We start from the raw sequence: 20,794 nt of genomic DNA on the forward strand, positions 1-20,794 counted from the left end.
CCTCAGCTTGCTGTAGCCGTCTGGTGAACTCGCCGCTGCCGCCGGCAGTATGGCGCTGCTGCCACATCCTCGGGTGTGAGGCCGGTGTATCTCCTCTGTGGCTCTGAGCTCTGTTCTCAGTCCGCTTTCTCTCTGGAGCCTGGTGATTTTTTTGTTTCTCTGGTGATGGTGTTTTCTGGCTATGAAAGGAGCTGATTTTGTGGTAATGGAGATTGGTTGTTAGCGGGGCTCTTAAGCCCCGCTTTTCTCTGTCGCCATCTTCCCGGAAGTCTGTATGATATCTTTAAACAATCTATCAAGATAATTTTTGTGGCCCAACAGATAGTCTATCCTGGAAAATATTCCATGTGAACTTGAAAATATTGTCTATGCTGTTTTTGTTGGGTATGATGTTCTGTAGATGTCTGTTAGATTGTACTGGCTTTATGGTGTTAAATACTTTATTTCAATATTTATTTTCTATTTTTAATATTCACTATAAATAGTGTGCTATTGAAGTTTTCAACTATTATTGTAGTTGGTTCTGTTTCTGTTTTTTTCCTCCATTCTGTCAATTTTTGCCTCATGTGCTTTGATTTTGCTTTACATATTAGGTCTGCAAATGTTTATAAATATTATATTTTATTTCTGTATTGATTATTTTATTAATAAATAATACTCTTTTTGTCCCTTGTAACCTTTTTTTAAAATTTAAAGCCTGTTTTTCTGGAGAGTGTATATAGCTGTTTTTACTCTCTTTGGTTACTTTTTGCATTGAATATCTTTTTCCAATCCTTCACTTTAAACCTATGTCTTTAGGTCTATAATGAGCCTCTTGTAGATAGTTGAATATGTTTTTATGGACCATGTTAATTTATATCTTTTGATCAGAGAGTTTAATTCATTTTCATTTAGACACTAGTGATGTTTATCTGATGTCTTGGATTTCTGTGGTAATCTATAATACAGTTATTAAGTTTTATGATCAAAACTCATTAAATGGATTCAAAGACAGATTTAAACCAACAGAAAAAATTAGTAAACCTGAGCATAAAACAATGCACATTATTGAACATAAAAAATAGAAAATAAAATTATTTAAGATAAATTAACAGAGCCTTACATACATGTGAAAAAATGTCAAGGAGACCTACATATAAATTATGAGAATTTCAGGAGAGAGAAAAAAATGAGAAAGAGAAACCATTCAAATAAATAATAATTGAAAAGTTACCCAACTTGATGAAAGACATTAATGTAAAGATCCATAAAGTTAACAAACTCCAAGAAGGATGAACTCAAAGAGGATTACAGAAACTCATATTAAGAGAGAATTTTAAAGCCAGGTGTGGTGGTGCACACTTGTAACTCTAGTACTTGGAAGGCTGAGACAGGAGGATCCTAGTTTGTGGACAGCCACAGCTACTTAGTGAGGCACTCTGTGACTTAGCGAGACCCTGTTTCAAACTAAAGAATAAAAAATAGGTCGGGGGTGTAGTTCAGAGGAAGAATACCTCTGGGTGCAATCTGCAGTACCACAAAAATGAGAGAAGTTTGAAAGGAGCAAGTGAAAAACTACTAATCACATATAAGGGATCCTCAATAAGATTAATGGATTTCTCATCAGAAACTTTGACAGCCAGCAGGAAGTGGAATGATATATTCAAAGTGCTAAAATAGTGCCAGGTGCAGTGGCGCATAGAAGCCTGAGGCTCGATGATCACAAATTTTAGACTAGCATGGACAACTCAATGAGACCTTGCATCAAACAAAAAATAAAATATGTCTGGGTGAATTAAGATAAGACTTTCTCAGAAAAAGAAAATCTGAGGAAATTTGTTACCATTAGACCTTGTAACAATGGAGTTCTATGAGGTAAAATAAAATGACACTTGACAGTAAATCAAAACCATACAGAAAATATAGATGTCAGTAGGGTGATATGGGCAACATTAAAGCTATTATTATTGCAACAATTATTTTTAAGTGCTTTTTGTTTCCTACATGATTTTAGAAACTAATGTTTTTTTTTATTTTATTGTTTTTGTGGTGCTGGGGTCTCATTGGATACAGGTCTAATTGGACAGTTTTTTAGAAGTTATCATTTTTGCTAAGACTGGTTGAGATTAAAAAAAAAACTTTGAGCAGTGACTTTAGTGCAGCCAGCAAAAAAGAACAGTTGGTTTTCCTGACACGATATCTCCTTTTTAACAGAGTAGCTGGAATTTCTAGTATTAACTAAAAATGGGAGAATTGAAGGCCACCCTGGATGCAAAAGGCTAAAGATTGAGTAATGAAACACTTTAGGGGCTGTACTGATATGCCCTTCACCCTAACTAAACTTTTGGACCTTAGGCTGGGAAAGAAGGGTAGTGCCTTAAATCTGGCCTTCATCTGCGATCTCACTGTGATTACCTAAGGCTCTTTAGTCTTAACTCAGGGGGTAGGAGCCAGGTGGGAACTTAGATTTGGGGATCTCAGGCCCCTCCCTACCTGGGGGCACCCAGACCACTTAATGGTACCCCTCGCAACATGAACAGGGCTTTAGAGGGCCCTTTTTGACCTCATGGTTGAGGGCATTTACTACAGGATGCCCTTGATCTCCACACTTAAAACAGACCTGAGCTTAGGCTTTTGTAGTGCTTAGACAGAATTTCCTTATGGTATTTGTCCTTTTGTCTCTCCCTTTTCAAATCCTCATTATTATAAACTGAATTGGCAGCCTGTGGTAGTGATTTCAGATTACATTTATTTGACTCTGACACCAGTTTGGGTGTTTTTCCTTTATATCTGATGGGGACTAAGTTAAGACTTTGAGGATGGCCTCCCCTTCTATCAGGTAAAGAATTGACTAACATGCCAGCACTTATTATGTGAGTTAGTGATATAGCTTTAAACTTAGTTTGTAAAAAAAAAATAAAATAAACAAAACTGTGTATGGACAGATCAATCTTTAAACTCCTACTCCCCACACTACTGTCAGGGGAAACATTCCTTTTTGCCATCTTGGCTGCTTTGTTAAGGCTTCCTGGTCTTTGAGTTTTTCCTCCACTGATGTAACTTAGTGGAGATTCAGCTTCCACTTTGGATTGCTGAGATCCCATCTGAGAGAGAAAGGGTGGGGTTTTAGTGGTCTGTGTGGGCAAGGTCTCCTACCTTCTCAGAGTCTCCCAATCTAAAACCAATTACCTTAGCATTTAGGGTATTTCTGGAATCACATCTAAGACAAAAAGTGGTACTTTGTGCCCAGAAGGTTGCCCTTCTTCCCTGCACCCTGTGTGTGTGGGCCTCATGAGGGTGGCCTCACTTCCTACCAGTTTGCTGTGCACCAGGAAAGTATTAAATGGAAAGGGGCTTTGCCACCCTTTCCCCTTGCTCCTTATTCCCCTGTCCAATGAGCTGCATGATCTTTCTCTGTTTGGATGAGGTTCTCTGCATCCTCTAAAGCTAAAGCTCAGCCAGGGGTGGATCTGGCCAAGCATGTGTGTGTGAGCGTTCATGAGGGTAGCTCCTCGTGGCTCAGTCAGGGTGGGCTGTAAGAGTGTGAGTCTGAGCTGCCCCAAACCCTGTCTCTTCTCTCAATCCCATCCTCTCCTTTCTCCCTCTGGATGAGGTAATGCTACCAGCTAATAAAACACTGTTGTATTAGCTAGGTAGGGATAGAAGCCTAAAACTGAAGATAAATCAGAGCTAGCCACAAACAGATTTCTTTTACAGAGGGCCAGCAACATCCTAGTTGATTGGAGGCTAATATGGCAGCACTAGGACCTTGAGAATCCCAAACCACTGTAACTGTGCCTGGGATGGTCTGGCTTTCTTTGCTGCTTAGAGCTCTCAAAGACACTTGGCTAAATGCCTCTGGCCTCTAAACACAAAGTTTAGACTTCAGTGCTCAGCTGCTGGGAGTTAGGGGCTGCTGGGGCAAGCAAACTGCCAGGGTTTACAGACTAATAGGGTGCACCCAGCCACCCTGTGAGCAGTTGGGAGCTGAGTCTGTCTACTGAATGCAGCTTGCAGGGTGTGGCCACTAGAGGCTAGTAAAGGTTTGCCTGGCTTATCTAATAGGCGTATCTCCCTATAACCTGTTCCTAGCCACAGCTGCAGTTGCATCTGGAGAAAAAGGAAAAAAAAAAAAAAACTTTCACTGTTGTTTAGAAATGGGTGCTGGCTAATGCTGTTTGGGGAATTTTCTGGAGGTGGGCTATGGGCATTTCTTTTTAGATTTAATTTTGTACAGGGCTTTTAAAATAGTGTTCCATCTTTAATGGGGGCAGAATGGACAGGCACTCATTAGGCCTAACAAGACAACAGTGGGTTTCTTTGATGTCTCAATAAAGAACAAGCACTGGACCTGCTCCCCTTATGTGGGCATTAGGCAGTGAGGATATTACCCCCGAAGGGTGCAGATCCCAGATTGTGTACTGGCCACTACTGAGCCTTTGAGTAAGCCGGGAGGAGGTTTAAAGTACCTTCTTGTCCCCTACACTATTTAAAGGGGTTTCTTCCTGGAGGGGATGCGACCGCGGGCTAGTTCCTTGGCTGAGGGGTCCCCATGAACCAGAATTGCCTCCCAGATGCCGGATGACCAACAGTCATTCTGGGGGAGCTCCTTATCACTCCAGGAAGGTACATACCTTTTGGGGTGCAGTGGTACTAAGACCACTATCTGCTAGAGTTGCCTTTGGCTCTGTGTGGGCACCAAAGATGTTATGGTTTGGGGTGAGGGTTACCATTTTGGAGAATTGTCCCCAGGGACCTTTGTTAGACCCCTGGAAACAATTCCCTTCAAAACCGTGGGTTCTTGTCCTGAGCTAAGGATAGACATGCCATAGCCCAGACTCTTGCTGAAGATTTAAAGGAATTTATTAAAAAGATAGAAATACAGCCAGGCATAGTGGCGCATGCTTGTAATCCCCGTGCTTGGGAGGTGGAGACAGGAGGATTGCGCTGGTGTGAAGCCAGCCTTGCTGGCTTAAGAGACCCTGTTTCCAAATAAAAATATAAAATAGGTTTGGGAGTGTAGCCCGGAGGTAGAAGGGTTTCCAGGAACCCCAGTACCACCAAAAAAAAAAAAAAACCCCAAAAAACCAAAAACAAAACAACCAAAAAACCACAGAAGACAGTTATAGCCCTATGCTATTTGGGGATGGTTCAAATGAATTCACTGAAGATTCCTGGACAGAGTATTCTTATACCCAGTCTCCTAACCCAAACAGATTTGCCCATCTAGGACCAGCCCTTTTAATGTGGGGGATTCCTTCTTGCCAGTCAGTCCTGTTTCTAGTACAGACCCCAAGCCTCTTGTTACACCCCAAAATGTGTGATTTTATCATTGGATTCTGGTATCTCTTGAAGGCTTATGGTGTCCTCCCATGATTATTAAAGTCTGGGATCTCCTGAAGGTTTATGGCATGCTTCCACTTCCTTGGGAAATCTTATCTTTACACTGAAAAAGATCCTGAAACGATCTCTGTTGTCTTGCTAATCACCCTTGGTGAAGAAGTTTGTGAAAGGAATGGGGGAAGGAGCAAACAAACATGAATAAAGCAACAAAACAAGATACAAAAGCTAACTGCTATACATCAAAGGAAAAAAAACAAAGGAGAAAAAAAGAGTAAGAAAGAGCAAAAAAGAATAAAAATAAAATAAAATAAAAAGAACTAGCAACGGTGTGAGACAACAAAGTAAAACAACCAAACAAAAAACCCAAGTAAAGGAAAAAAATTAGGAAAAAAACCCCCTAAAAACAAAATAACAAAACAAGAAACCAGTCCTACTAATTTACGAATATGGAGTGGGCCATATATTTTCTGAAAGTATGATCACTCGGTAGCTTCTGGAGTGTATTCCAATGTCTCTTATTTGCTTTGTACTCTATTGTCAGCTTCTGAACCCACTCTCTGAGTGTTTCGACCCCTCTCTCCCTTCTGACCACTTTGCATTTAGGTGTCAGGGCACTGAGAGTCACTGTCAATGAGTTCTGTGGGTTCTGTGTAGTTCCAGCCTGTAGTCTTTGCCTCTGCACTCTCCACGCAGGGTTAAGGCCTGTGCTTCCCTACCTGCAGGGTTTGAGGGTATCCAATATAGTCTTGGAATGACCCCCTGTGGCCCTGTGCATGTATTGCACCTTAAGCACCTTTCCTGTGTCTCTGGAAGTTCTAACTGGACTAGCCCGCTGAACCCTGTGGTGCGCACTAGGCTCACACAGTTACTGCCATGTACCGTGGCACACATTGGGTGCGCACTGAGTCTTGTGGATTTTCTGGGCACACACTGTTACCTGGTCCCATTCTGGGTCTCTGGAGGTCTTGCTGTGCTGCTGCAGGTGCTGCCTTTGGTGAGCAAATGGTGCTGTTCAGGTGCTCAGGTGCAGCTCACCACTTAAGATGTTGGAGCTCTATGGCCACTTTTTTTTGTTTGTTTGTTTGTTTTTGGTGGTACTGGGGTTCCTGGAAACCCTGCTACCTCCGGGCTACACTCCCAGACCTTTTTATATTATTTTTATTTGGAAACAGGGTCTCTTAAGCCAGCAAGGCTGACTTTGAACCTGCATGATCCTCCTGTCTCCTCCTCCCAAGCGCGGGGATTACAAGCATGCACCAACACTCCCGGCTATAGCCGCTTTTAAACTCTTGGTTTTTTTTTTTTTTTTTTTTTTTTTTTTAATTTCTTGGGGCTGCTGCACTGGGACTCACGGTTTTGGGCCACAGCCCATGATGGCACTGGTGACTGGCCACAATCACAACAGGTTCATTGCATACTTGGGCTTTTTTGCAGTGGATCTTGCAGTTCACAGTTACTGGATTACTTCCACTTTGGTTGCTGGAATGTGATTGGTGTGGTCAGTCATGGGATATCACTGTCATCCAGAAATCTTTACTTTTGAACTGAGAGTTGCAGTGGATGGGATTTTTGCCTTCCCAGATGGTTGAAGGTTAAGGATTTTGGAATTCCCACCACCCCCTTATTTCTATTACAATCTCTGCAAGAAAAGTATAAAGAGAGTTGGAGTGGAGGTGAGATTTGTGATCTGAAGAGCCCTGGACTCCCTCCTTCCTGGGAGAAGATTTTTGCCAGCTACTCCTCTGGTAGAAGACTAATATCTAGTATATACAGAAAACTAAAAAGTCTTAGCACTAAGAAAACAAATAAACCAATAAAAAATGGGCAAGTGAATTAAATAGACACTTCACGAAAGAAGAAATTCAAATGGCCAATAAATACATGAAAAAATGCTGAATATCATTGGCTTTCATAGAGATGCAATTCAAAACTACTCTGAGATTTCACCTAACTCCAACTAGAATGTCAGTCATTCAAAACACAAGCAACAACAAATGCTAGTGAGGATGTGGTGAAGTGGAATCTCTACTACATTGTTGGTAGGATTGCAAATTAGTGCAAGTAATTTTATTTATTTTTAGTTTTGCCTTAGTAAGCCTTACTATCAAATTGAAGCAATTTTATGTTTTTTAAAAAATATTTTATGGTGAACTCTAATCATACATCTTAATGGTATACAAGATGTTGGAGACATACATGTACACATCACTCAATTACCCCTTACCCAATTCCTGCTCCATTCTTTTCTCTTCCCTCCTTCTCATGCTTGGCTTAGTGGTTGACTTTGGTATGTTAAAGTACATAATGAGCATTAGAGAATTTCCCTCTTTCCCCCAGTCTCCTCAGGTCACCTTATTTGTTCATATAAAGAATCTCCTTCTAGTTCCTCCTATGACTAATTTCTCTCCAGCTATCACATATAAGAGAGAACATCTGATTTCTTATTTTTTGTGACTGACTAATCTCACTTAGCATAATGTCCTCCAGTTCAATCCATTTCCATGTAAATGATGTAATTTATTTTTCTATATGGCTGGGTAAAATTTCATTGTGTACATATCCCACAGTTTTGTAATCGATTTATCTGTTGATAAACATCTTGGTTATGAACATAGATACATATGCATTAGTTTGGTAATTTTGTTTCCTTTCTTTTGGGTAGATACCCAGAAGTAGTATTGCTGGATCATATGGTAAGTTTGTTCCCACTCTTCTGATGATCCTCCATAACAATGTTTTAGAGTTTCCACTTCTCCACATCATTGCCAGCATTTGTTGTTGTTTGTGGGTTTTTTTTGTGGTACTCGGGTTCCTGGAAACCCTTCTACCTCTGGGATACACCCCCAGACCTATTTTATATTTGCATTTGGAAACAGGATCTCTTAAGCCAGTGAGGCTGGCTTCGAACCTGCATAATCCTCCTGTCTCTGCCTCCCAAGCACGGGGATTACAAGCGTGCACCATCATGCCTAGCTAGTTGTGTTTTGAATGATTGCCATTCTCGTTGAAGTTAGGTGAAATCTCAGGTTAGTTTTGATTTGCATATCTTTGATTGCTAATGATATTGAGCATTTTTTGTGCATTTATTGGCCATTTTAATTTCTTCCTTTGTGAAGTGTCTACTAAATTCACTTGCCGATTTTTTTGATTGGGTTATTTGTTTTCTTAGTGCTGAGTTTCTTGAGTTCTCTATATATTCTAGATATTAGTCCTCTATCTGAGGAGTAGCTGGCAAAAATCTTCACCCAATTTTTTGGCTCTCTATTGAGGTTCTTGACAGTTTCCTTTGCCTTACAGAAGTTCTTTAGTTTCATGCAATTCCACATATTGATTTGTATTTTAGTTTCTTGTGCCTTTGGGGTCTTGTTGAATACGTTTTTATCTGTGCCTATGTGTTGAAGTGTTGGACCTATGCCCTCTCCAAGGAGCCTTAAGGTTTCTGGTGTAATTTCCAAGTCTTTGATTCCTGTGCAAGGTGAGAAAGTGGGATTTATTTCCATTTCTCTGCATATGGTTAACAAGTTTTGCCAACACCATTTGTTGAACAGGCTATCTTTTTCCCAGTGTATATTTTTGTCCCCTTTGTAAAAAATCAATTGGCTGTTAGTCTGTCGATTTGTTTCTGCTCCATTGGTCTATGTATCTGTTTTTATGTCAACACCATGCTTTTTAAAAATCAGGAATTGTGATTCCTCCTGCATGGTTTTTGTTGCTGAGAACTACTTTGGCTATTCTGTTTATTGTTGTTCCAAATTAATTTAAGGACTAATTTTTCTATGTTGGTGAGTAATGATCTTGGTAATTTAATGATTATTGCATTGAATCTGTAGATCAATTTTGGAAATATGACTATTTTGATAATATTCATTTTGCATATCCATGAACAGAGAAGATCTTTCCAACTTCTAAGGTCTTCTTCAATTTATTTTTTCAATATCTTATAATTTTTTGAAAAGGTCAAAACTTCTTTGGTTAGGTTTCTTCCTAAGTATTTTATTTTATTTTTTTGTGGGAAATCCTGAGTGAAAGTGTTTTCTGTTTTTTTTTTCAGTAGATTTATGGTTGATGTATAAAAAAACTTCTGATTTCTTAAGATTCATTTGTTTCAGACACTTTGCTTAATTTGTTGATCAGTTCAATAAGTCTTTTGGTTGAGTTTGTTGGGTCTTCTAAGCATAGTATCATCTGCAAATAATGAACGTTTGAGGTTTTCTTTTTCTATTTGTATTCCTCTGATTTCCTTTTCTTGCCTTATTGCTCTGGCAATTGTCTCAAGTACTATATTGAAGAGAAGTTTGAAGAGAAGTGGTGATAATGAATATCCTTGGCTTGTTCCTGTTTTAAGGGGAAATTCTCAAAGTTTTTCCCCATTTAATATAATGTTTGCTATGCCAGGCCTGGTGGCACATGCTTGTAATCCCTGCACTTGGGAGGCAGAGACAGGAGGATCACGCAGGTTCAAAGTCAGCCTTGCTGGCTTAAGAGACCCTGTTTCCAAATAAAAATATAAAATAGGTCTGGGAGTGTAGCCCAGAGGTAGAAGGGTTCCATCCCAAATACCACCAAAAATAAATAAATAAATAAATAAATAAGTAATGTTTGCTGTGGGCCTATTATAAATGGTCTTTATGGTATTGAGGTATGTTCCTTCTATTCCAATTCTCTGCAGTGCTTTTTATCATAAATGGATGCTGGGTTTTATCAAATGCTTTTCAGCATCTATTGAAATGATCATGTGATTTTTGTATTTTGTTTTGTTTATAGGAATTACATGAATTGATTTTCATATGTTGAACCAGTCTTGCATCCCTGGGATGAACCCTACCTGGTTATAGTGTATGATTTTCTTGATGTGGTTTTGAATGCATGTTACTAGTATTTTGTTTAGCAGTTTTGTATCCAAGTTTGTCTAAGTTATAGCCCTGTAGTTTTCCTTTTATAAGCTGTCTTTATTTGATTTTGGTATTAATGTGATGTTGGCTTTATAGAATGTATTTGGGAGAGTCCCTTTTTTCTATTTCTTGAAATAGATTGAGGAAATAGATTAATAGATCACTAAATAGATTAACTCTTTTATAAAGGTTTGATAATATTCCTTTGAAAACCATCTGGTATTGGGCTTTTCTTTGATGGTAATCTCTTTACTGCTGTCACCCCCTTTTAGACAAGATCAGAGAAAAGGTTCTCCACACCATATAATATTCAAACCGACCAATGTAGAAACCAAAGAAGGAATCATTCTTTTTTATTTTATTTTTTATTTTTTATTTTTGGTGGTACTGGAGTTCCTGGAAGCCCTTCTACCTCTGATCTACAGTCCCAGACCTATTTTTTTATAGTTTGCATTTGGAAACGGGGTCTCTTAAGCCAGCACAGCTGGCTTCAAGCCTACGCAATCCTCCTGTCTCTGCCTCCTAAGTGTGGGGATTACAGGTTTGTGCCACCACGCCCATCTTTCTTCTTTTTTTCATTTCTCTCTCTCTCTCTCTCTCTCTCTCTCTCTCTCTCTCTCTCTCTCTCTCTCTTTTGCGGGTCTGGGGATGGAACCCAGGGACATTCATCCTCCGAGATACACCCCCTGCCCTATTTTTTAATTCTTTATTTGGAAATAGGGTCTCACTGAGTTGCAAAGAGCCTCACTAAGTAGCTGAGGCTGTCCATAAACTGCGATCACAAGGAGGAAATCTTAAAGGAAACAAAAATAAAAGATGAAGTGACATTCAGAGGCAAACTAAGTAGGATAACTCCAGACTTTCCAAACCAAGTCATGGAAGTCAGAAGGGCCTTGAGTAGCATATTCCAAATTTTGAAAGAAAAAAACTTGCAAACAAAAATTTCTTACCTAAGCAAAATATCACTAAGATTATATGGAGAAATAAAAATCTTCCACAACAAACATAAACTGAAGGAATTTATGTCTTCAAAACTGCACTAAAGAAAATACTCAGAGATTAACAGCAAATAAGAAATAAGTAATATACACCAGAACCAAAAAAACAAGAATTTCCATCCAGCAGACTACTAAGCAAAGAACAAAAGACACTATTTCAAATAGAAGTTAAATCTCAACATGTTAGGAATTAAAAATCAGCTCTCAATAATCACACTTAATGTAAATGGACTCAGCTACCAAACAAAAAGACATAAGTGGCAAAATGGAGTAAAAACCAGAATTCATCTATCTACTGCTTGTAAGAAACATTATAAGTAAAGATAATAACAAACTTAATGTAAAGGGCTGGAAAAATTAATCTATGCCAATGAAACTCAAAGACAAGCAGGAGTAGTAACTATGACATCAGTCAAGTTAGACTTCTTGCTGAATCCTATGAGAAGAGACATAGCAGGTTATTATTATTATTATTATTATTATTATTATTATTATTATTTTAATTATTTTTGTGGTACTGGTAATGGAACCCATGGGCATTCTACCTCTAAGCAACATAATCTCTAACCCTATTATTTTATTCTTTATTTTGAAACAGGGTCTCACTAAGTTGCCAAGGGCCTCACTAAGTAGCTGAGGCTGGCTTTGAACCTGAGCTATACTCCTGTCTCAGCCTCCGGAATGCTGGGATGACAAGCATGCATCACCATGCCTGGCTTACTTTTTCTTCACTTTTTTTTAATTGGTAAAAGGAACAATCCTGCAAGAGGAAACAACAATAGTCAACATTTATGGACTTCTGGGAAGATGGCGACCAAGAAAAGCAGCATTTAGGAGTCTTACTAAGACTCGATCTCCATTGCCACAAAATCAGCAGTTTTCATAGACAGAAAACACTATCAGCAGAGAAATAAAAAGTGTAAACACAAGGGACAGAGAAAAAGAAGACTAGAAGAACAACCAGAGACCAGAAAAGAAATCAGCCCACACTGCGGGGCAGCATTGGCGCCATCATGCCTCACAGCAGCAGGCTCCAGAGAGGAAAGGTAAATGAGGAGCTGAAGTGAGCAGCTGCGGATCATTCGAGTGTGATTCAGCAGTTCTTTCAGCGCAAAGAATGTCGTGATGAGCTTGGCCACTGGGAGTTTTAGACGTTCTTTGTGCTGAAAGAACTGCTGAATTGTACCCGAATGATCCACAGCTGCCCACTTCAGCTCCTTGTTTACCTTTACTCTCTGGAGCCTGTTGCTGTGAGGCATGATGGCGCTGGTGTGGCTCTGCTGCTGCAATGTGGACTGGTTTCTTTTTTGGTCTCTGTTTGTTCTCTTAGACTTCTTTTTCTCTGTCTTTTGTGTTTACATTTTTTATTTCTCTGCTGATAGTGTTTTCTGGCTATGAAAAGTGCTGATTTTGTGGCAATAGAGATCCAGTGTTAGCAGGACTTGTAAATGCTGCTTTTTTCTGTTGCCATTTTCCCAGAAGTTCTCCTATGGCAGGATTTTGGATAGAAGAATATTTGTAAAGATGCTAATTGCTAGATGAAAAGATAAGTTTGATAGCCAGGAATTAATTTATTTTCTTTCTTTCTTTCTTTCTTTCTTTCTTTCTTTCTTTCTTTCTCTCTCTCTATTTCTTCTTCTTCTTCTTCTTCTTCTTCTTCTTCTTCTTCTTCTTCTTCTTCTTCTTCTATCTTCCTCCTCCTCCTCCTCCTCCTCCTCCTTCTTCTTCTTCTTCTTCTTCTTCTTCTTCTTCTTCTTCTTCTTCTTTTTCTTTTTCTTCTTCTTCTTCTTCTTCTTCTTCTTCTTCTTCTTCTTCTTCTTCTTCTTCTTCTTCTTCTTCTTCTTCTTCTTCTTCTTTTCTCTCCCTCTCTCTCTCTCTCTCTCTCTCTCTCTCTCTCTCTCTCTCTCTCTCCTTTGTACTGGAGATTGAACCTAGGGGGTTTCTACCTCTAATCTATTTTTAAATTTTGAATCAGGGTCTCACTAAGTTGCTGAGGCTGACCTTGAACTTGGAATCCTCTCAATGTCTCCAAAGCACTGGAATTACAGGCATGTATCACCACACCCAGCTGTCTCTCAGGAATTTGAACTACAAATCTATAGGGACATTGTTATTTATTATGGTTGCTAGATCTGAAAAATCTGGCAATCATGGTTTGTGAGATTTTTTGCAACTAAAAGGACTTAACCCAGATAAAACCATATAAAGACATGATAAAGAAATGATAAAAGTTTAACATAATGGGCATGAATGTGCCCTAATTTTATCATTATACGGTAGTTTCATGAATCAAACATCATAGGCTTCCCATAGATATGTACAATTATGTGTAAATAATGATAAAAATAGAACAATTTACTTTTATTTTTATGATTTTTTGGTATACTGTAATAATACATCTTAATAGAGTACAAGATGATAGAGACATACATGCACACATCACTCATTTAGTCCTTGCCCAATTCCCACCCCATTCCTTTTCCCTCCCTTCTTCTCATGTTGGGCTTAGTGACTGACTTTGTTATGTTTTTGAATGTACATCATGTACATTATTTCTCTTTTTCCCCCTTCCATCCTCCTCAGTTAGGCCACCTTATTTGCTCATCTTTTATTTCTCCTTCTTCATCTAGAGTTAATTCTATGACCCTTTTTTCTCCCTAAAGAACATCTGATTTATTACTTTTTGTGACTGAATAATCTCAATTAGTATAATATTCTCCAGTTTCATTCATTTCTCTGTAAATGACACAATATTTTTCTTCTTTATGGCTGAGTAAAATTCCATTGTGTATATATACCATAGTTTTGTAATCCACTCATTTGTTGATAATGAACATCTTGGCTCCATAGTTTGGCAGTTGTGAATTGTGTGGCTATGAACATAGATACATATACATTTGTTTGGTAGTTTGGTAGTTTGGTTTTCATTTTTCTGGGTAGATCTGCAGAAGTGGTATTGTGGTAATTTTATTCCCATTCTTCTGAGAATCCTTTATACTGTTTTTCAAAGTGATTTAACTGATTTGCAATCCCACCAACAATGTATTAGAGTTCCCACTTCTCCAGATCCTTTACAGCATTATTTGTTTGTCTGTTGAATGATTGCCTTCTAGTTGAAATTAGATTTGCATCTTTCTGCTAATGATGCTGAACATTTTGTCATACATTTTTTTGGCCATTTAAATTTCTTTGTTTGGCCGGGTGTGGTCATGCACGCTTGCAATCCCCATGCTTGGGGGGCTGAGACAGGAGGATCACGAAGATTCAAAGCCAGCCACAGCTGGCTTAAGAGACCCTGTTTCCAAATAAAAAAATAGGTCTGGGAGTGTAGCCCGGAGATAAATGCTCCTGGGTTCCATCCCCAATACCACCACCACAAAAAAAAATTTATTTGTTTGTGAGTTGTCTGTTTAGTCCACTTGCCCATTTTTTGATTGGGTTATTTGTTTTCCTAGATGTATATTTAATACAAGACAAAGAAAAGTAAAGACATACAAGAAAAACACAGAAGGAAGAAAGTAGATATTGAGGGAAGAAGTTTGTAAAAGGGATGGGTAAGAGAGCAAACAAACAAGCACACACACAACAACAAAACAAAACAAAATAACAACAAAATATTACAACCTTACAAAATATGAATACTGAGCAGATTTGGCCTCTGCAGTCCTCATCCTTCTAGTTCTGCATGATTTTTCTCTGAGGTATAAGTTCACATTTTAGAATAGGTTCTGGAACATTTTCCAAGCACTCTCATTTGCTCTCATTTGCATTACTTATAGTAATGTTGTCTGTTTATACCCCTATTTTTTTGTTCTCCTTTAATGCTTGGGACCCTGGCCTGGTCTCCCTCTTTGTGCAGGCACCAAGTGCCATTGGCACCTTTCCCACTGCAAGCTTGGGACTCTGAGCTCTCAAAAAGGACCAGTATCTGAGACTCTCTCAGTCTATGCAGGTGTGCATGTCTCTATGCTTTCCACAGACCCTATGCCTGTCTCTCTCCTTGCCTGAGTAAGTGGAAGGTGCTGCTGGGTCCAGACCCTGTTTATTTGGTGAATTCATTGGATTCTTCATTCTCTACAGAGAGTGTGGGTTGGTCTGACTTCTATCCAGTCACCACAATTGAGTCGTCTATGGAGATCTCTAGAGGCCCTACTAGGGCTTTGAGCCTTGGGAATTGTAGCCCTTTTTGCCTGATTGGTCCTGGGGGCTGCTTGCTAATCTGTGCCTCTGCTGTGTCCAACAGCAGACTCAACCCCCACTTTCACCAGGGTGAACTGCAAAGTCTCAGACCCTGTGAGTTTATCTTTTCTGTGAGTCCCTGTGGCCATGCTGGGCAGTCTCTTCTGTGGATGTCTGGTTCATCTACTGTGTTGTTGAGTGCTGCTCTGAATCTCTGCAGGACTCAGTGAGCTTGGCTGCCACTGATACAGGTTGTTGCCGGGTCTATGCAGAAGGAGCCAACCACTTCCAATTTTAATGTGCTGTAGCTGCTTACTTTGTTTCAGATCTTTGGCTTGGCTTTTTAGCTGTGGACTCTGGAGGTCACAGCACTAACAGTCCTGGAACAGGTAGGCAAGATAATACCACAGTGGTCACCATGGTTCTTGCAGCCACAGCCATTGAAGGCAGGTGGGTACTTTCCTGCTCTCTATTCTGTTTCTTGCCATGTTTCCACTACCTTTTAATTCTCAGTGCTCTGTTCAAATTTTTACTATTTTTTTCTCTTGTTAAGACACTATTTTCATGGTGATGGGGATTTAATGTCAGCAGGACTTATTTGTGCCCTCTACTGCCATATTCCTGAAAGTCTTTGAAGCAGTTTGTTTAATATCTTATATTTTTGGTCCTTGCATTAGTCAGTGAAATGGTGATCACTTATTTTTCTTTTATATATATTTTCCTAGAGCAATATTTTTCACCATTTAAATATTTTAAAGATTCTTTTTTTCTTTTTTTTTTCTTTTTTTTTTTTGAGGTACTGGGCATGGAACCCAGGGGCTTTCTACCTTCAAGCTACATCCTCAGCCTTATTTTTTATTTTAAAATAGGCTCTCACTGAGTTTCAAAGGGCCTACTAAATAGCCGAGGCTGTCTGCAAACCACAATCCTTCTGTCTCAGCCTCCCAAATGTTGGGATTACAAGCATGTGCCACCACACGTGGCTAAAAGCTTCTTGAAAAATTTATACTCTTACAAATTATTAGATCTTGGTACATCTGAGAAAATGAGAACTGTGGGGCAAAATACATCTCAGTAGCTCTAACAAATAAAAATCAACTACTGAGAAGGCAACTCCATGACAAGAAAAACAAAACAGTTAAGATACATATGAACAAAAACACAAAAGAAGGAAATCATGGCAGAATAAAATTTAATATTCAGAATGTGGGATCAATAGTAAAGTGGCCAAGCAGATGACTGACCTGGTGTGGTGGCCAGTGCCATCTCGGGCTATCAGCCAAACTGCAACTGCTGGTGCTGCAGCTCAAGAAATTTCAGCAAGAAAACCAAGGACTTGAGGTGAAGTAAGTGGCAATAGAACTTCCGTATCTTAAGCAACCAGTACCATGCTTCAGGGATAGAGAAAAAGATTCAAAAGCCCATGTGTTTACCAGAACCCAGCACCTGCAGCAGCACACTGTGCCCTCCACAGACCTGGGCACACAAAACAGTAAGTTAATCATGTTTCTCAGTGGATTACCACCCAAAGAAGCTGAAGGAAACCTGGCGGGCTAAGATCTGGCAGTCCACCCCTGAGGTGGTTGAGTTATAACCTAAAGGACACAGAAGAGGCCTATAGTGCCCAGAGTGCAGTATCCACACAGTGTAATGGGATCGCTCCAAAATTACACTGGACTCCCTCTGCCACTGAAGGTAGAGGGGTATAGCTTCAGGGCTGGAAAGGATAGAGCAAAAGGCCAGAAAGCATACAGCCCAGGGCTGGAAAGTGCAGAGCCCAGGGCCAGAAAATGCAGAACCCTGTCATTATATGGAACTCATTTATAGTGACACCCACTGCCCTGACATTTTAGCACAAAGCAGTCAGAGGTCAGAGAGGGGTGCAAATGTTCATAAAGTGGGTCCAAAAGCTGAAAATAGGTTATGGAGCAAATATTGTTGTTTTTTTCTCACTGTTGCTAGGTTTTTTTGGAGGGTGGGGTTGGTGATTCTTTGATTTACTCTTATTTATTTATTTATTTATTTGCAGTACTGAGGATGAAGCCCAGGGGCATTCTATCTTCAAGCTCCATCCACAGCCCCTACAATATATATATATATATATTTTATATATATATATATATATATATATATATATATATATATATATATATATAAAATATATATATAAAATATATATATATATATATATTTATATTTATATTTATTTATTTATTTGGTGGTACAGGGTTTCACTGAGTTGTGAGGGGCCTCACTAAGTAGTTGAGGCTGTCTGTGAATCGCGATCTTCCTGTCTCAGCCTCACGAATGCTGGGATTACAAGCATGAGTCACCACACCCGGCTTGATTTACTCTTATTATTGTTGGTTTTTTTATTTTTATTTTTAATTTATTTTGTTGGTACTGGTGTTCCTGGAAACCCTTATACCTCCAGGCTACACTCCCAGACCTATTTTTATATTTTAATGTCCCTGTAAGGTTCTTCCCCCAGCAAGGTGTGGCAAGGTGTCTCCTTTCATGAAGGTCAACCCCTCCTACCATCCTAGCTAGATTGTGTAGATCTGTCTTTTAGAAAGAGGAAGCCCTAGCTCCCCTCTCCTATTGACTTGTTAATTACTTTTATCTAAGTCAATTTACATTGGAATAGTTGCCTGCTTTTAGGCAGAAACCAAGTGCTTTCACAGATTTTTGAAATACAGTAATCATAGCTTTCTCAAGTCTTCCTAGGCCATTCCCAATACTGGTACAAAAAAAAACTGCTCCTGCCTCACATGCTCAGGAATTCTGGACAACATAATATGTAAGAAAAATGCTCGGAAGGAGGGCCAAGATAGTGGCAGCAGCAGTGGCCTGTATTGGGGAAAGTCAGGTAGATTCATTCTAATTTACCCTGAACTTTTGAGAGAATCTCCCTGAAAGTAGACTGCACCTGCCCCACATGCTCAGGAACATCCCCAAAAGTAGACTCACATTCCCTTACATAGTATGGATAATATACTATGTAAGAAATGTTCGGGCACATCAGATGGAGCCCTGCGTAATCAGGTCGGCTGGCACTGTGCATCCTGTGAGCCAAGGGTGCTCCTGGCCACTGTGCTCCTCTGTGCAGTGCTGGTGCTGGGTGTACTCAGAGCATCAGAATTCGCTCTCCATGGTGATGCTGTGTGCCTCCACTCTTGGCAGGGAGATAAAACACATTGCTACTAAATACTTGGGCCCACAACTCCTGTAAAAGAAATGTACTGTTTTCTTTTATTAAAAAAATATTGAAGACGGAGGAAGATGGTGGCGGCTGTATTGCAGCTGCAGTGCTGACCATGACTGCAGTGGTGAAGGTAAGTAGCAGCTGAATAGGATATGCATCCCCTTGAGAAACCCTGGACAACTGATTTTGATTTAGTAGCTGAATGAGACAACACACAGAAATATTTCCAGTCATCACATCCTATCTGAAATATAGGAGAGAGAGTGGAAAATGGTGGAATTAGAGGCAAGACTGCAGTGCAGTGCCCGCCACTGCAAGAAAAGTTATTTTTTGGAGGGATATCCCAGAAAAGATAAAAAAGCAGACTGCTCCTGCCACCCATGCACAGGAGTACTTAACAGCAACAAACTCTAGGTGAGACCAAGAAGGTGGTAGTCATGGCTAGTATTCAGGAAAGGCAGACAGATCCAACAAAATCCACCTTGAATTTTTGAAGAAATTTCTCCAAAAGTAGACTGTTTCTGCCCCACATGCTCAGGAACTCTGAACAACATAATGTGTAAGAAAACGTTTTGTGGAGACGGGCTAAAATGGTGGTAGTGGCGGCAGCCAGTATTTGGGAGAGGAAGACAGATTCAATCCAATCCACCTTGAAATTTTGAAAATCTCTCCCCAAAAGTAGACTGCTCTTGCTGCACATGTGCAGGAATTCTGGACAACATACTATGTAAGAAAAATGTCTGGGGCAAGTCTGAGGGGCTGCTGATCCCCTCTGTGCTGTACTGGGGGTCAGGGTATGCTTGGAGCAGCAGATCCTGCTCTCCATGGTGAGGCTGTGAGCCTCCACTTTCAGTGGGGAGATAAAATCTGTTGCTGCTAGAAAATTGGGCTCTCAGCTTCTGCAAATGACACATGCTGCTGTTTTCTCATACTTAAACAAACAAACAAACAAACAAACAACAACAACAACAACAACAAAAATATATATATGAAGGAAAATAGGAACCTCTGTAAATGTCATGCCCACAGTGACAGTAACCAGAGCCTGCCAGGCAGCGAGGCTGGGTCTGGAGCCAGCAAAGCTGGGCCCAGAGCCTGCTGGGGGGTGAGGCCGGGTCTGGAGCCAGTGAGGCCAGGCCTGGAGTTTGTTGTGTATCAGGCCTGCAACTGGGGCCTGCTTCACAGCAAAGGGCCAGTGGGTTTCTTCAACTGTGTGGCCAGGAAGCCATAGAAGTTGCTGCTGCCTCACCTAATCTCTCAGCAGATTTCTAGACCCAAGTGACCTCTATTTAAAAAAAAATTGAGCCGGGCATGGTGGTGCACGCTTGTAATCCTCGCGCTTGGGAGGCAGAGACAGGAGGATCACGCAGGTTCGAAGCCAGCCGCGCGCGCTGGCTTATGAGACCCTGTTTCCAAATAAAAAAGTATAAAAAATAGGTCTGAGAGTGTAGCCCGGAAGTAGAAGGGCTTCCAGGAACCCCAGTACCACCAAAAAAAAAAAAAAAATGATTGTGAGTGGATCATCCTGTCAAAGTTACTCACCTTCTGACTTTCAGGTTTTCCATAAGTGGGAATAAGTGTGGAAAAATTAAAGCTCTAATACATGTTTGTGGGATTACAATTTGGTGCAACCACTTTGGAGAACAGTATAGAAGGTCCTCAGAACAAGGAAACCAAACCTACCATATGATCCAGCAATACCACCTCTGGGTATCTACCAAAAAGTATGAAAACCAAAATACCAAACTAATGCATGAACAACCATTGTTCATAGTTGCATAGTTCATCATTGCCAAACTGTGGAATCAGGCAAGATGTCCTTCAATGAATGAGTGGATTTCAAAACTATGGGATATATACACAATGGAATTTTGCTCAGCCATAAGGAAGAATAAAATTATGGCATTTACAGTGAAATGTCATAAAAAACAAGAAATCAGATGCTTTTCTTAATGTGCAAAATATTAGGGAGAAATGGGTAACAGGAGGAATCCTATAGAGGAGCAATGAAGGTGACATATCTGAGGGGATAAGAGGGAGGACAAGAGAAACTTATGATATACTTAAAAATGCCAAAGTCAATCAGGAAGCCAAGCATGAGTAGGTGGGAGGGAGAGGGAAGTAGTTAGAGACTGGGTAGGGGCTCATGTTTGATATGTGCATGTATATCTTCACCAAGTTTTTTTCCATTGAGATGT

General features: G+C 39.9%; 1 protein-coding gene across 1 annotated transcript in view; it reads left to right on the top strand.

Annotated features, from left to right (window-relative positions):
- Nucleotides 1–3,477: 3,477 nt before the first annotated feature.
- The window catches only part of LOC308273155 (ras-related protein Ral-A-like), a gene marked incomplete at both ends in the record, with an annotated part of 44,081 nt that continues 26,764 nt past the window's right edge, over nt 3,478–20,794 (top strand). Inside the window, 4 exons of the mRNA XM_080710253.1 lie at nt 3,478–3,514; nt 15,718–15,841; nt 16,769–16,883; nt 18,664–18,726. Of these exons, the coding sequence (XP_080566379.1) occupies nt 3,478–3,514; nt 15,718–15,841; nt 16,769–16,883; nt 18,664–18,726 (339 nt within the window). The remainder of the gene's footprint in view (nt 3,515–15,717; nt 15,842–16,768; nt 16,884–18,663; nt 18,727–20,794) is intronic.

Source organism: Muscardinus avellanarius (assembly GCF_963383645.1).
Source record: "Muscardinus avellanarius genome assembly, chromosome: 14".
Lineage (NCBI taxonomy): Eukaryota > Metazoa > Chordata > Mammalia > Rodentia > Gliridae > Muscardinus > Muscardinus avellanarius.